At 36.9% G+C, this 15,162-nt stretch overlaps 1 protein-coding gene across 5 annotated transcripts in view; it reads left to right on the forward strand.

The window, feature by feature from the left end:
* The window catches only part of TNKS2 (tankyrase 2), a 60,007-nt gene that overhangs the window by 7,693 nt on the left and 37,152 nt on the right, over nt 1–15,162 (forward strand). For all 5 annotated transcript variants that reach the window (XR_003797038.1, XM_029245296.1, XM_029245295.1 and 2 more), the window contains exons 2-9: nt 2,236–2,460; nt 4,812–4,907; nt 7,032–7,068; nt 7,251–7,326; nt 7,708–7,802; nt 9,793–9,859; nt 12,408–12,594; nt 13,667–13,788. Coding sequence is in view for 4 of the 5 variants with exons in the window: in XM_029245296.1 (XP_029101129.1) it covers nt 2,236–2,460; nt 4,812–4,907; nt 7,032–7,068; nt 7,251–7,326; nt 7,708–7,802; nt 9,793–9,859; nt 12,408–12,594; nt 13,667–13,788 (905 nt within the window). In the remaining variant the exon portion in view is untranslated. The remainder of the gene's footprint in view (nt 1–2,235; nt 2,461–4,811; nt 4,908–7,031; nt 7,069–7,250; nt 7,327–7,707; nt 7,803–9,792; nt 9,860–12,407; nt 12,595–13,666; nt 13,789–15,162) is intronic.

Below are 15,162 nucleotides of genomic sequence, written 5' to 3' on the forward strand. Positions count from 1 at the left end.
CACACACACACACACACACACACACACACACACACACACACACACACCGTTTCCCCTTTGGTAACCATAAGCTTGTTTTCTATGTCTGTGAGTTTATTTCTGTTTTATAAATAGGTTCATTTGTATCATATTTTAGATTCCACCTATAAGCGATATCATATGATATTTGTCTTATCCATTCATCTGTCCATGGACATTTAGGTTGCTTCCATGTCTTGGCTATTGTAAATAGAGCCACTGCAGCATTATTTACAATAACCAAGACATGGGAAAAAACTTAAGTGTCTATCAAGGGATGAATGGATAAAGAAACTGAGGTGTATATACACAATGGAATATAATTCAGCTGTAAAAAAAAAAAAGAATGAAATCTTCCATTTTCAACAACATGAATGGACTTTGAGGGCATTATGTTATGTGAAATTAAGTCCTGGGGATGAAATGTACAGCATGATGACTATAGTTAATAATACTGTATTATATATTTGAAAGTTGCTAAGAGAATAGATCTTAAAAGTTCTCATCACAAGAAAAAATTTTTAACTATGCATAGTGATAAATGTTAACTAGACTATTGTGGTGTCCATTTTGCACTATATACAAGTATCAAATCATTATGTTGTGCACCTGAAACTAATATAACCTTATATGTCAATTATATCTCAATTTTTTTAAGGCAAAAAAAAATTGCATTAAATCTGTTGCCTGAAAGCAGCTTGAAAAACACTAGTCTATAGGACAAAATCCATACACCACCTTAGTGTGGCTTGTAAGGTTCTTCCTCATCTGGCTTCTGCCTACTTGGGCATTCTATGTCCTGGCTACTATGAATGATTAGCTCTTTCACACTTCAATGCCTGTGTACATTTTATTTCTTCTGCTTCAACTGCAGTGCTCTTTCCTTGCTTAGCTTTTTCCCACTCCCTGTCTCTTTTCTCCTCACCTCACTTCTCTCATTTTCCTAATGATCCCTTCATTTTTCTGTAAGCCTTCAGCTCACATGTCATCACTGGACTCTCCTTTGGGATAGTCCTTCCTGTTCTCTGCTTTCCCCCAATTAGGTATTCTCTTCTTTGAGTTCTAGTAGCATTTTCTATATACCTCTTTTATGACAGTTATAGTATATTGAGATTACTGTTTCTCCACATCCTAAATTGTAAACTCTTTGAGAGTAGGGAGAATCAAAGATCGAGAATAGGGAGTATCAAAGACACCCACCTCTGTGACATAGAGCTTAGAATGTTTAGACAAAACAAAACAAGACAGTTAATCTCTTCAGTCATGTAACTCTTCCCTCAGTTGCAGCCAGGCCAGCCTCAGACATACACCTTGGAAACATTGTATGTTGTTGCTTTCTCATTCAACTCCACTCTGGTCTTCTTAGAAGGACTATATTCAGGCTTGGTGGTTTTAAGAATATTCTGATAAAATTTCAGATGAATGTAAAGGTCTTTTGTCTCTCTCCCAATACATAGGTATGTCTCCCCAACTACTTTAACATATGCCTGAAATCCTTTTCTTTTTACTATTAAGTGTAAAAAGATTTCAGGTGCTGTTACATGGGAATGGTAAAAGATTGAAACTCATTGGTACTAAATCTATTAACCAGTATAAATGAGTTGTCTTTTTTGGTTTTTTTCCTTACGGGGGCAATTGCAGCAGAACTGTGGGACATGGGTTTCTAAAGAAGGCCTCCTGCCTAGGCAGAAGTTGCTTGTGTTGTGCAAGTGGCAAAGTAAGGGCTCCTTTGAAGACACCTCATATCACACTTCTGCCTAGTGTCACCTCTCTATCTTCACTACATAGACAAATACAAACATTTTTGTTGCTGTCTCATAGTCCCCCAGTTCAATAGAAACATTTCATGAGATACATGTGGGAAAGGGATTCTAGCAAGAGTTGGTTAGTATTTACTTTGAATACCTGAAAATGTCTGCACACAAAATATGCAGAACTCATCATTTGCAATTAGGAATGCTATTGTAGAGTGGAAAATGTTTGAACTTTGGACTTTCAGTCACTAATTTTATAACCTTCCTTTGAAGTTAGTAGTAGTACTACCTAATGTATTGGAGAGACCCTTTGACTTTCTAATTAAGATTAGTTAATGATATATTTCATGAATCTGTTACTGTTTTGCATCCAAAAACATTTTAGCATGGCTTGTACTTATTGATTCTAATTTGATATATTTTCTTTGGAGAACTTAAATATGGATCATTTGTTTTCTTCTAGGTTTTGGACGGAAAGATGTAGTTGAATATTTGCTTCAGAATGGTGCAAATGTCCAAGCACGTGATGATGGGGGGCTTATTCCTCTTCATAACGCATGTTCTTTTGGTCATGCTGAAGTAGTCAATCTCCTCTTGCGACATGGTGCAGACCCAAATGCTCGTGATAATTGGAATTATACTCCTCTCCATGAAGCTGCAATTAAAGGAAAGATTGATGTTTGCATTGGTAAGACTGTTTACATTCCAGAATTTTTCTGAAATAGTTTGTAACTATTCTCGATCTTAATTGAATTCATTTGTTAATGTGATCAAATTCTGCCAGGCTGAATTTAAGTATTTAAGAACATTTCGTGATTAATCCAACCACTGTTTACTGAGTGTCTTTTTGTATGTGGTACTGAGCTTAAGTATTTTAGAGAATAGAGTAGTACAGAATTTCTCTTCTCTAGAAATATGGATTCTCTTGGGAATAACACACACAAAGAACCAGATGAAGGCGTGGTGGAAGTGAACAGAGTGTTAGAGGATAATGAGTGCAGTGACTGGGCTGGAGTTGAGTCACTCCTTCCTGAGTCTTCCCAGGAAGTACTGGGGAGAAAGGTCAAAAAGGTAGGTAGTGACTTCTTTATAAGGAGCTTCGGATTCCAGGGTAAGGAGCTTGATATTGTTACGTAGATAGTTTGGAATCGTTGATAACTTTTAAGGAGGGGACAGTGTGGTGAGAGCAGTATATTTTAGAAAGAGTGATGTGGTAGAGGGCTGAGTAGAAAGGATGGCATTAGGGAGACTAGCTAGGAAGCTATAGAATAATGCAGATGAGAAATGATGAAGGCATGAACTAGGGTGGTTGTAGGAGAGTAGAAATGGCAGGATAAGTCAAGAAGCATTTGAAGGAAAAACTATCAGTCATTTAGGATACTTTAATGAATGAAATAGGATTTGCTTAACAGTTTGGTCACTGACAGAAAATTATACGTGAGAAGGCTGCTTATTTGAGAATTGTCATTAACCCGGTATTGACTTTTCTGAGCTTAACAGAGTCAGAGATTTTGGACTGCTACCTTACCTCTATTTCCTGATGCAAAACAGGGACACTTGAAATCCTTGAGACAGATAGAAAACCAGTTCTGTGCACTAGGAAAAGTCTAGGGGCTCTATGCTAGACTTAAATTGTTCTTTCTCTCTCTCCCAGCCCCCCACCAACCCAAATCACTTTATACTGAAGTCATGAGCTTAGTTTAAATTAGGTTAGGTAATTTATAAAGATAAGAAAAGGATTACCTAGTAACCTCTGTCCAGTTCTCCTTTCCTGTATGTTATCTTTTTTTGGTTGTTTTTGTCCTTTGTGTTATCTGCCCTCTACTCAGAATCCTTTTCTGGTACCTGAGTTTCAGGCATATAAATAATTAGCTTTAATAATGTAGGGTTTTCCAAATATAGTTATAGATCTGCACTGTCCAGTATGGTAGTTGAAGACTTGTAATGTGGCTAGTTCAAATTGAGATGTACTGTAAGGGGAAAATACATACCAGATTTCAAAGATTAGTACGAAGAAAAGGAATGCAAAATATCTCAATTTTATATTGCTTACAATATAAATGTAAATATTGAAATGACAATATTTGGGGTATATTGGATTAAATAAAATATGTTAAAATTAACCTTTTTCTTTTTATTTTTATAATCTGGCTGCTAGAAAATTTTAAATTACATATGTGGCTCACATTTTATTTCTGTTGGACATCACTGTTAGAGATAGGAGTACAGTGGAATGAACATTAACCCTATAAAGGAACAGGAGCTGAGCTTCCCTTTTTGCATGTATTTGCCTGTCTTTCCCCAGCTCCTTATTTATACAGTGTGATGGAATATCTTTATATAACCAAATAGCAATATGTACAGAGTATAGCACAAGTCTTTTTATGCTTTTTGGGTTGTAATGTAGCAGTTTTGATTGGGGGTTTGTTAACTCTACAGAGTGCTTTTTTCTTTTTCTTTCTTTCTTTCTTTTTTTTTTTTAATCCTGCAGATCCCTATTCCTGGGCTATTCACAGCTTTAGAAATTTCATTTTTGCTATTATAGAGTAATCTTTCTAGACAGTGTTCATTTGGTGTGAGAAAACAAGCTTTCAAGTAAACTTGCCTTTTAGTTCTTTATCTGTCCTTAGTCACTTGTTTAGCAAAGGAAAATCTGACATTGAGCTTAGGGGAGATAAATTAAATGTGTCTAATACATTAAATAATGGAATATTTTATATATTCTTATCTTTAAAATATAACATTTACCATACTATCAGGATATAAAAAGTCTTTAAATTACTGTTGTGGCCTCTCCCGTTGCGGAGCACAGGCTCCGGATGCGCAGGCTCAGCGGCCATGGCTCATGGGCCCAGCCGCTCCGCGGCATGTGGGATCTTCCCAGACCGGGGCACGAACCCCTGTCCCCTGCATCGGCAGGCGGACTCTCAACCACTGCGCCACCAGGGAAGCCCCTGGACCAGAATTTTTGAGAAAATGATTTATTAAAATCAAATTGTCACAATTACCATTTTGAAAGGTAGTGTTGCTGTTTTGCAGTGCTCTTACAGCATGGAGCTGAGCCAACCATTCGAAATACAGATGGAAGGACAGCATTGGATTTAGCAGACCCGTCTGCCAAAGCAGTGCTGACTGGTAAGTCTACATACTCTCTTTGGGTATTCTGGGAAGAATATAAAGAATGAACTTGCTAAGTAGACAGTCAGTTAATGACCTCAATGAGATTTTTTTAATAGTATCAGTTCAGTTGCTATTCTTTTTTTTTTTTTTTTTTTTTTTTTTTTTGGTACGCGGGCCTCTCACTGTTGTGGCCTCTCCCGTTGTGGAGCACAGGCTCCGGACGCGCAGGCTCAGTGGCCATGGCTCACGGGCCCAGCCGCTCCGCACCATGTGGGATCCTCCCAGACCGGGTCACGAACCCGTGTCCCCTGCATCGGCAGGCCGACTCTCAACCACTGCACCACCAGGGAAGCCCTCAGTGGCTATTCTTTTTTGCATCTGAACAGTTGACATTTGATTCTTGTCCAAGGAAGGTAAAGTTTTCTGTGTTTTTTTTTTTAATTAGCTTTTAAATTTGTGATTCCTGCCTTATTGGGGGCAGGGGTGGTAGATAATTGTGTGTTAATAATCATTCTCTTGCTTTTCTAAACAGGATTCTGGGCACATCAATTTCAGTACCATGAAGAGTGAGAATTATTGTGTTCTACTAGAACATATTCATGTGCTTGGAACATATTAAGATACATAAGGCTGTGGTCCCTAGGTTTAGGTTTATTTTAGACTGTCAGCCTTTTTTAAGTGGTAGTATCTACTTCACATATTTTCTCCCTTACCAGAGTATTTCCTCTGAAGCGACTCTCTGCCATATTATTTTTTGTATTCTTATCTACTGTGTGATCACCATTAGAATTATGTCTAATAGTCAGGAGCTTGAGGGGCTCTGCTGTGAGCTTTTGTGCTTGGGCTTTGTGATATTGCTTCTGGTATTACTGAGCAAATTTAGACTAGTCCCCTAAAAGAGTTCTAGAAAAGTAAGCTATTGTAACCAACAATTAAGTGTTCATTTCCTCCTTCCCTATTCCATGCTATTCCCTACTTTTACCTTTGTTAAAAATCTTGGGGCTCAAAAGAAGCCTTGCACAACAATCAATATACAATTCATATTATGGACACCAGTTAGGATTTCGTTTAAGCAAATAAATAAACACTTTATTATGTTAATTTAAATTGTATCGATTTTAAAGTTTTTGCTTGTATTCATTTGTAAATATAAAGGCTATAGGCATAAGAAGTTTATTTAGTCCTGTTTTTGTGTGTGTATATATATATATATATATATTTTAATTTATTCATTTTTGGCTGTGTTGGGTCTTCATTGCTGCACGTGGGCTTTTCTTTGGTTACAGCTAGCAGTGGCTACTCTTCGTTGCTGTACGTGGACTTCTCATTGCGGTGGCTTCTCTTGTAGCAGAGCATGGGCTCTAGGCGTGCAGGCTTCAGTAGTTGTGGCTCGCAGGCTCTAGAGAGCAAGCTCAGTAGTTGTGACGCATGGGCTTAGTTGCTCCGTGGCATGTGGGATCTTCCCGGACCAGGGCTCGAACCCGTGTCCCCTGCATTGGCAGGCAGATTCTTAAGCACTGCGCTACCAGGGACGCCCTGTTTGTATATATTTAAAGCAGCATTGTAATAAAACAATTTTAGTGTAGAAAAATCTTCTGGATTCATAAAAATGTTAATGATTATGTTCCATTGGTGATGCTGTAGAGTATCTTTTGTAATTTCTGTGATATTTTTATATTGGATTTTGTTTTGTTCTGATTTTGAATGAAGTTGTGAATGCATTTTGTCTGTTAAACAAATAACATTGGTTTTATGAAATTTGAGGAGTAAAAACGAAATGGAAAAGGTTACCCATAACCTACCCCCTAAGACAAACTTTGTTAAAATTTTGATTTATTTCCTTCTCGGCTTTCCTCTTTCTGTGCATATTGTTTTCATATAGTTGCGGTAATGTTTCATTATATAACATTGAATCTTTTTTTCACTTTCATAACAGAGGTATTCTGTCTGTCTTCATATAAATATTTTTAAACTGCACAGTATTCTGTTGATTAACTATTTTCCATTTATTGGACATTTATTTCCAATTTTTTCTACTTTAAATATAGTTCACTGAGCATCTTTATGGATAAAACTGACATTACTTCTGTAATTAATTTTGTTTTAATTTCTGCTTTTTTTTTTTTCCCTAATTCACAGGTGAATATAAGAAAGATGAACTCTTGGAGAGTGCTAGGTGTGTACTAGTGTTATAAATATGTATCGTAAATATTTCACCATTTAATTTTTAATTTTTTTTTTTTTTACAATAAACAAACTCTCTAAAAGAGAATGAATTTTTTTTAATGGTCACATACATGTCTCCAGGTAGGATCTGATAAAGAATAAAAATTGCTAATACATTTTTTTGTATGCTAGGAGTGGCAATGAGGAAAAAATGATGGCTCTGCTTACACCATTAAATGTCAACTGCCATGCAAGTGATGGCAGAAAGGTACTTCCTTTTGCAACTAAGTTTGTGTGCATCTCCTGGTAACATGAAATTGTGTTTATCTCTTAAGTTAAAACATTTGACAAAAATGTTGACATTTTCTTTTAAGCAATAATTTGGATTAATTCTTAACCTTAGTAAAACTTTGTTAATAATGAACATTTAGGTAGCTTCCTATTTGCAATAGTGAACTTATAAACTATTATACTATGCCTTCAGTATATATGTTGGATTTTGTAAAACCAGATTAATACTATTACTATTATTTAGACAATGAAGTTATAAAGGTTTTTCTGGATTTCTGGTTTTATATTTGGATTTTTACCTTTTCATGCATATTTCTTAGCTATTGAATTTTACTAATTTGTCTGTTTAACATTTCAGTCAACTCCATTGCATTTGGCAGCAGGTTACAACAGAGTAAAGATTGTACAGCTGTTGTTGCAACATGGAGCTGATGTTCATGCTAAAGATAAAGGGTAAATAAGCATTTAAACAAAAATGAGGATTTCTTAAATGTTACTGTACTTGTGATAATCTCTGTAATCTTGTAAAAATCATATTTTTTACTAAACAGCATAAAACATTTATTGAGCTTTTATAATATGCAGATTGCTCTGAGAGCACAGGGAATTATAAAACCTTAAGGCCACCACCCATAGGCCTTACACTGTACTCTAGGAGGCATGAAAAGATACCTAACAGTATAAGTTCTCTACTAAGTGTGAGGTGATAAATAGAAAGGGATAGCACTTATAGGAGTTCCTAGGAGGGAATGCTTAGTGCTGGCTGTAGTGGTTGAGAAATCTTTCAGGAGGAGATGATACTTGACCTGGACTTAATTCAAGAAAGCAGAGAGTTTAGGAAACATCACTCCGTGCAAGAGAATTGATGTGAGAGAAGGTGCTAAAACAGATACTGCAGCATATCTTAAGAAACAATGACTAGACCAACGTGGCTGAAGCCTATGATTAATATAGGGGAGAAGTAAAGGTTAGGGTTGGAGAAGTAGGTAAGAACCAGCTTTTAAAGAACTTGGTATTCTAGCCTAAGGAATTCAAGCTTGATTCTGTGAGCCACAATAGCTGTTGAAGGATCTTAAGCAAGGGGAATGATTCTTCTAAAAGAGGAGTTTTATGCAAAGAGGAGTTTTAGGAAACACACTCTGGCAGCAATGTGTAGGGTAGATTGAAGAAGGAGACTAGAGGCAAAAAGAGCAGTTAGGAGAGTGAGCATTGTAGGGGTTCGGGCGTATTAAGGTCTGCAATAGTAGTGGCAGAGGAAATGGAAATAAAAAGAAGGCACAGATGCAAGAGATATTACAGTGTAAGAATGGTTAAGGTTTGTCGAATATCTGGATGTGATGAGGGAGAATAGTAGAGATTATTCCATTTCATATTCTGAAGCTGAATGAGTGAGACCCAATGATACACATACTGAAATCCAGTAGAGAAAATTAATTATCCTGGAGGGGAGAAACCTTGCGTTCACTTTTAGAAGTCTTGGTTTTATGAGATGATGATGGGAACTCGGGTGGAGGTAGCTAGTAGATAGTTGGGAATGAAATTGGTGCTCAGGTAAGTAAGAAATCATAATCAAAATGGTGAGGAAAGCCATGAGCCTCTACAGAGAGGACTGATAGAACCAAAGACTAAGCCATGGGTAGCCATCACTCAGTGGTGGCCATCCCTCAGCAGCGGCCATCATGATGATGTCTGTGGTGATTAGTGAGTGATTCCCAAGGAGGAGCAACTTAGAGATATAATTCAGGATTTTAAGGTTCTGCTGTACCTTCCTGTATAGAAAGTTCTTCCTCCATTGCCGTCATGAAGGAATTCGGTTTTGTATTACGGAATATAGCAATTTACCTTACAGAATCTTAAAAAAAAAAGTTTCAAAGAAGAGCCAGTGTTTGAGCTCTGAGTTTGGAAAAGATGTGTAGAAATCAGAAGGAAGGGAAATCTATCCCATTACACCCAGGGGATACTATGGAGTTCAGGGAACTTTAAATGGTTTAGCATACTGTTATCGAAGGGTAAGGCTAGAGAGTCAGATCATTGTATGCCAGGCTAAACAGTTGGAGCCATCATTTGAAAGCAAGGAAGTAGCAGTGAAGGACATGAAAATGAGGACTAACCATATCAGATTTACCTTTTAGAAAACTCTGGCTATAGCGTGGAGGATAAATTGAAGTGGGGCCCATTTCAGTAGTACAGGGAGAAATAAGGCCCAAACTAAGGGGATGGCAGTAACAGTGGGGGCAGGGGTGGGGGGCTGGATTTGAAAGAGACTTGGGCATTAGAATTGTTAGGACTTAGGGTTCAAATACATATTATTAAGTTTTATACACTTTTGTTAGAAGGTCACATAAGCTATTTGCTAGTTAAATTTGCGTAAATTTAATTAAAATTAAATTAAAGCCTAGGGAATCTGTAATAACACAGGGTTTTCCCCCTTCTCGTATTGTAGTGACCTGGTGCCCCTGCACAATGCCTGTTCCTATGGTCATTATGAAGTAACTGAACTTCTGGTCAAGGTTAGTTCTTGTATACTTTTCTTATAAAATATTACTTGAAATACATAGTATATATGTCTTCTTTGTGTTTTTAGTGCTTGGTGGATATAGAAAGAGTATTTACAATCATTACAAAATGTGGATGATCGATAGATCAGCATCTGACTGCTTTGAGATTTTTGAGATACAGTAAGATTTTTTATATGAAGTACCTGTCCCATTTTGTGAATATCAGAATAAAGTTTTGAAGTTTCAAAACTCTTGAAAATATCAGACGTAATTTTTAGTGGACCATATGTTATTAAAACCACCAGTTAGATTTTCAAGACCTGCCCAGTTGTACTTTGGGTTGGAACAGGCTTACTTGGTAAGCTTCACTTCCTCCCTTATGCTGGGCAGCTATTGTTTAACAAGCAGGTTCCAGGGACTGGCAAGAAACTTCTTGTTTTGCTCCCTGTTGGATGAGAATAGAAGCTCTGTATTCTCTTTGAGAGTGGATTCAAGGATGTTACCCACACCCATTTCTTTTTGTCCCCCAGTCTCTACATATGTATTTGACATTCTTTACGCTTCTCTCACTCCGCTTTCATTCTGCCCTTGAAACTCTTCCTCATTGTGTCAGCAGCTGTCATAAGAAGGGAAAGAGAGCATTTGTTTCCAATGCCTCTCGGCTTCCTTTTGGGCATGTGCTACCACCGAATATATTTTCCCACAGAAATAACTTTACTATAATGGTTAGATACTCTGAGTAGCCCATAAGCCTTTTAAAATGTATAAGGTGACTATAATATTACACATTTAACAGTAATGCTTTTGCTTATTGTAAAACTGAATCTTGAATTTAACAGAATATTTGGAATGTTAATTGTGGATGAGAGTGAAATATGAGATAGATTGCCTTGGGACTTACAGGCAACTGAATGGTGTTTTCCTAAGACCTAGTGTTCACTAAATAAGAGTGGGAGGAGGTCATATATAGAGAGGACACTAAGTGAGGTGAGGGTGCAGTTACCAGAGCAGTCAAGCTCAGGAGAGTCAGGAGTTATCTAATAGTTATAAAACACTGTGTTCGTTGAGAATTAGTTTCCCATCATTGAAAGTATTAAAAGAGTAAGTAGCTGGTTTGCCTTCTGCAGAAATGCTATGGAAGGGATTTTGTGTTTGATGAGAGGTTGAGCTAGAATGACCTCTGGTTTATCCAAATCCAATACTTGGAAATGTCTAAAATTAAAAAGACTAACAATACCAAATATTAGCAAGGATGTGGAGCCCTGGAACTCAAAACGTTGCTGATGGCAATACAAAAATAATACAACCACTTTAGAAAACTGTTTGGCAGTTCTACTAAAAGTAAACATACATCTTCCACAGGACCCAACAATTCCACCCCTAGGGATTTATCCAAGAGAAATCACAGCATGTATCCAACATTCATAGTTGTTGTGAATGTTCATAACAACTTATTCATAATAGTCAAAAACTAGAAACAGTCCAAATGCCCATCAACAGGATGATGGATAAGTGAATTGTGGTATATCTATACAGTGGAATGCTACTCAGCAATAAAAACAAACTTTTTTTTTTTTTACTTTTATTTATTTTTGGCTGGGTCTTCGTTACTGCGCGGGGCTTTCTCCAGTTGTGGCCAGCGGGGGCTACTCTTCATTGTGGTGTGCGGGCTGCTCATTGCGGAGGCTTGTCTTGTTACGGAGCACAGGCTCTAGGTGCGCGGGCTTCAGTAGTTGTGGCACATGGGCTCAGTAGTTGTGGCTCATGGGCTCTAGAGCACAGGCTCAGTAGTTGTGGCACACGGGCTCAGTTGCTCTGCAGCATGTGGGATCTTCCCGGACCAGGGCTTGTACCCGTGTCCCCTGCATTGGCAGGCGGATTCTTAACCACTGCACCACCAGGGAAGCCCCAGCAGGCGGATTCTTAACTGCTGCGCCATCAGGGAAGTCCCCAATAAAAACAAACTTGATACAACAAAATGAATGAATCTCAGAAACATTGTGTGAAAGAAGCTAGACACAAAAGTCCATACTGTGCTATTCTACTTTTATGAAATTCAGGAACAGGTAATTCTAATATATAGTGCTAACAGTCAGAATGGGGGCAGGAATTGTCTATAAAAGGAGCATGAGGGAACACTCTGGGGTGATGAAAGCATCCTCTATCTTGAATTGGGTGATGGTCTCACAGATATATACATTTGTCAAAACTCATCAAACTGTATACTTAAGAACTGTGCATTTTACCATATGTACATTATATCTCAGGAAAGGAAAAAATAGTTCTTGAAAAGGATGCAGGTTAAATGTAAAGCTTCATTTTTAACTATTTTTAACAATAAAAGTTAAATAGGCACTTGTGGGTAGGCCTGGCAACCACTGACTGTTTTTCTGTGGGGAAAAAAATTACTCTTTCTGAAGTAATTGGTTTGAAAAGTGACCTTTGGGAACATAACCTTTTTAAGCTTGCATGCTGTTAAATTACACACCACTGATAATTCTAAATTCTCTTAAAAATTGAGCGCTAAGTATATGCTTTACCCACCCTACCCCACCCCCAGCATGGTGCCTGCGTAAATGCAATGGACTTGTGGCAGTTCACTCCTCTTCATGAGGCAGCTTCCAAGAACAGAGTTGAAGTGTGTTCTCTTCTCCTAAGTTACGGCGCAGATCCAACACTGCTGAATTGTCACAATAAAAGTGCTATAGACTTGGCTCCCACACCACAGTTAAAAGAAAGATTAGCATGTAAGTATAAAATGATGAATGTTCATTCAGCTAAGCTGTTATATCAGTAAACTAACAGTTTTTCTTTCTTGTTTTTTGGAAATTTTTGAATAATAAGGTATTTTCCTTAGCCATGGGTATCTATTTTTGTTCACACTAACATATTTAATCATTTGAATGTTTTCTACTCATTTTGCTCTTAAGATGCTATGAAAAGAAAGTATATTTGTATTTGCTTTTTTCAAGTCAAGTTAAATGCTTTTTGTGTGTGTTACTCTTATAGATGGTATGCTTTTGGAAAGAAAGAATTTGAGTTTTATTCCTGTCTTTGATGTGACTTTCTTATTAGCTGTTGTGAAGTTTTGAAGTGTTATTTGTAGGATTGCTGTCTTGTAAACATAGTCCCCAGATCTTATCATCTAATATTCTTTGGTATCTGGGCAATTCTGTGCTTTTCTGTCTATAACTGAAATAGATGTAGTGGTGAGAAATAGCCACGTATTTCAGATATAGTATTACTATACATAAATAGGAAACTTGTGTTAAGCTTGTATTATTCTGGAATAGTAAAATATAATGGGTGGTTTCACAAGTCTGATGAATAATAGCGAGGAATCTTGAGAAAATGCCCTCTTTCATTTGTTGATCAGTAGGTGGCTCTTAGAAATATCCCACTAGTCTAGTCCCCAATTCTCTGATGTGTGAGCAGAACCATCTGCTGCTGCTGTAATGTTAATATGGGGACTATGATCACCTTTTCTTTTATTTCTTCACTGAGAAAAGTTCTGTGCTTTGGAAAATTCTCAGAACTCTCTGGTCTGGGAATATATAGCAATAATCCTTATATCAGACCAAAATAGACCTTGAATAGGCCATGTTGTATACACATGGGAATGAACTGGGTCATAACTGAGGGGAGCTGGCATACCACTGTCTCCCTTTCCAAGGGTTATATTTGGAGACTATCTTTAGAGCTTCATTCTGGCTACTTGGTAGATAATTTTGAAAATAAGTTCAAGAAAAATACTACGTCTGGCAAGTCCCATAAATTTGATAATTCTCATGCAGATTTAAATGCTTTTTCTTCATCTAGATGAATTTAAAGGTCACTCGTTGCTTCAAGCTGCACGGGAAGCTGATGTTACACGAATCAAAAAACATCTCTCTCTGGAAATGGTGAATTTTAAGCATCCTCAAACACATGAAACAGCATTGGTAATGTTTCAGATTTAAGTTTTTAAAATGAAATAACCAAAAACATGCTAAGTTAATCATAATGTCTTCTTTTGGTGATGCAGGATGACTAACATAATGTCCTACTTTTAATAATAGTATTGTTTTAAAAATATGTGCTTTTTAAGAATTAATGCCTGTAGGTATATAAAGAAAAAATTTCAAACAATACAGAAAAATAGACAACCACATCTGCTCAAAATGCAGTACTGTTGTTCATTTGCACATCCTTCCAGACAAAAATTTTATTCACATACTGGCATGTATTATATATGACTTTTCTATTATCATAAATCGTATATATCATTTGCTTTTTTTAATTATAAAGAGCATAAATGTTTATGATTGAAAATTTGGAACCCACTGAAAAAGAAAATAATCTTGCCATCAAGATAAAAGCCACTTGATTTTCCTTTTGGTATTGTAATTTTTTCAGAATTAGATCTAAAGTCTGTATATATCCCCTTTATACTGTGTGAGTAAAGTATCTGTGTGAGTAGGGGCAGCTTCCCTGATAGAGGTAATGTCAGCTCTGTGGTGCTGTAACAAAGTAGATGAGAATTGGGCAGTCTATGGAAAAGCAGTAAGAAAAGAACGAAGCTAGTAGAGGTAAGTGGTGGAAGATAGGAAAGGGAATGTTGTGATCAAAGGCTGCCTTAGAAGTAGAAATTTAAAGGAACAAAGCTGTATGAGTTGCAGAATGTGCTTTCGGTGAGGGAAGATGACACTAATTAATGTCTTTAGGGGAAGATTTAACTTGTAATAGCCTTACTTACCTAATATCTTTTATGGTTAATTTTCTTCCTTATGCCATGATATAAACTCTGAAGTTTTACGTAGAAACCTATCTATAAAACATTGTTGAAATTTTTGCTACTTTAAAAAAAAATAGCAAAGTTGCAGACTAATAAGAAATACCACTGCAAAATTTAAATCATAACAGTATCAAGATGGTACAGGGAAACTTGGAAAAACTGACTTGGAAAATCTTCCAGTCTGAAAAGTTAATTCTACGTGTTGTTTTCCTCTGAGTATTCTACCATTAAACGACTCATTTTTTTTATTAACCTTAAAATACAGGGAATTAACTGTTGGTAGATAGTTGTGTTGCAGAGGCATTGTCTTCCAGGTTTCCAGAGATTACAGGCCCTGTCTGTAACAGGTTGGGGCAGAAGAGTAAGGGTGCAATTTGAAATGGATGAACTCAAGAATTCTTGGTTATAAACTATTTTCCATTCTTTGTGCCATCCTGATAGATGTCCTGGGATGATTATTCAAAACATACCAAAAGAGCTGTGTTCACCAATTAGAAATGATTTTATGGAGGGCAAAGGAATGATTTTGGTGACAGCAACA

This window comes from Monodon monoceros, unplaced genomic scaffold, assembly GCF_005190385.1.
Source record: "Monodon monoceros isolate NGI ecotype Baffin Bay Population unplaced genomic scaffold, NGI_Narwhal_1 Super_Scaffold_4, whole genome shotgun sequence".
In the NCBI taxonomy this organism is placed as follows: domain Eukaryota; kingdom Metazoa; phylum Chordata; class Mammalia; order Artiodactyla; family Monodontidae; genus Monodon; species Monodon monoceros.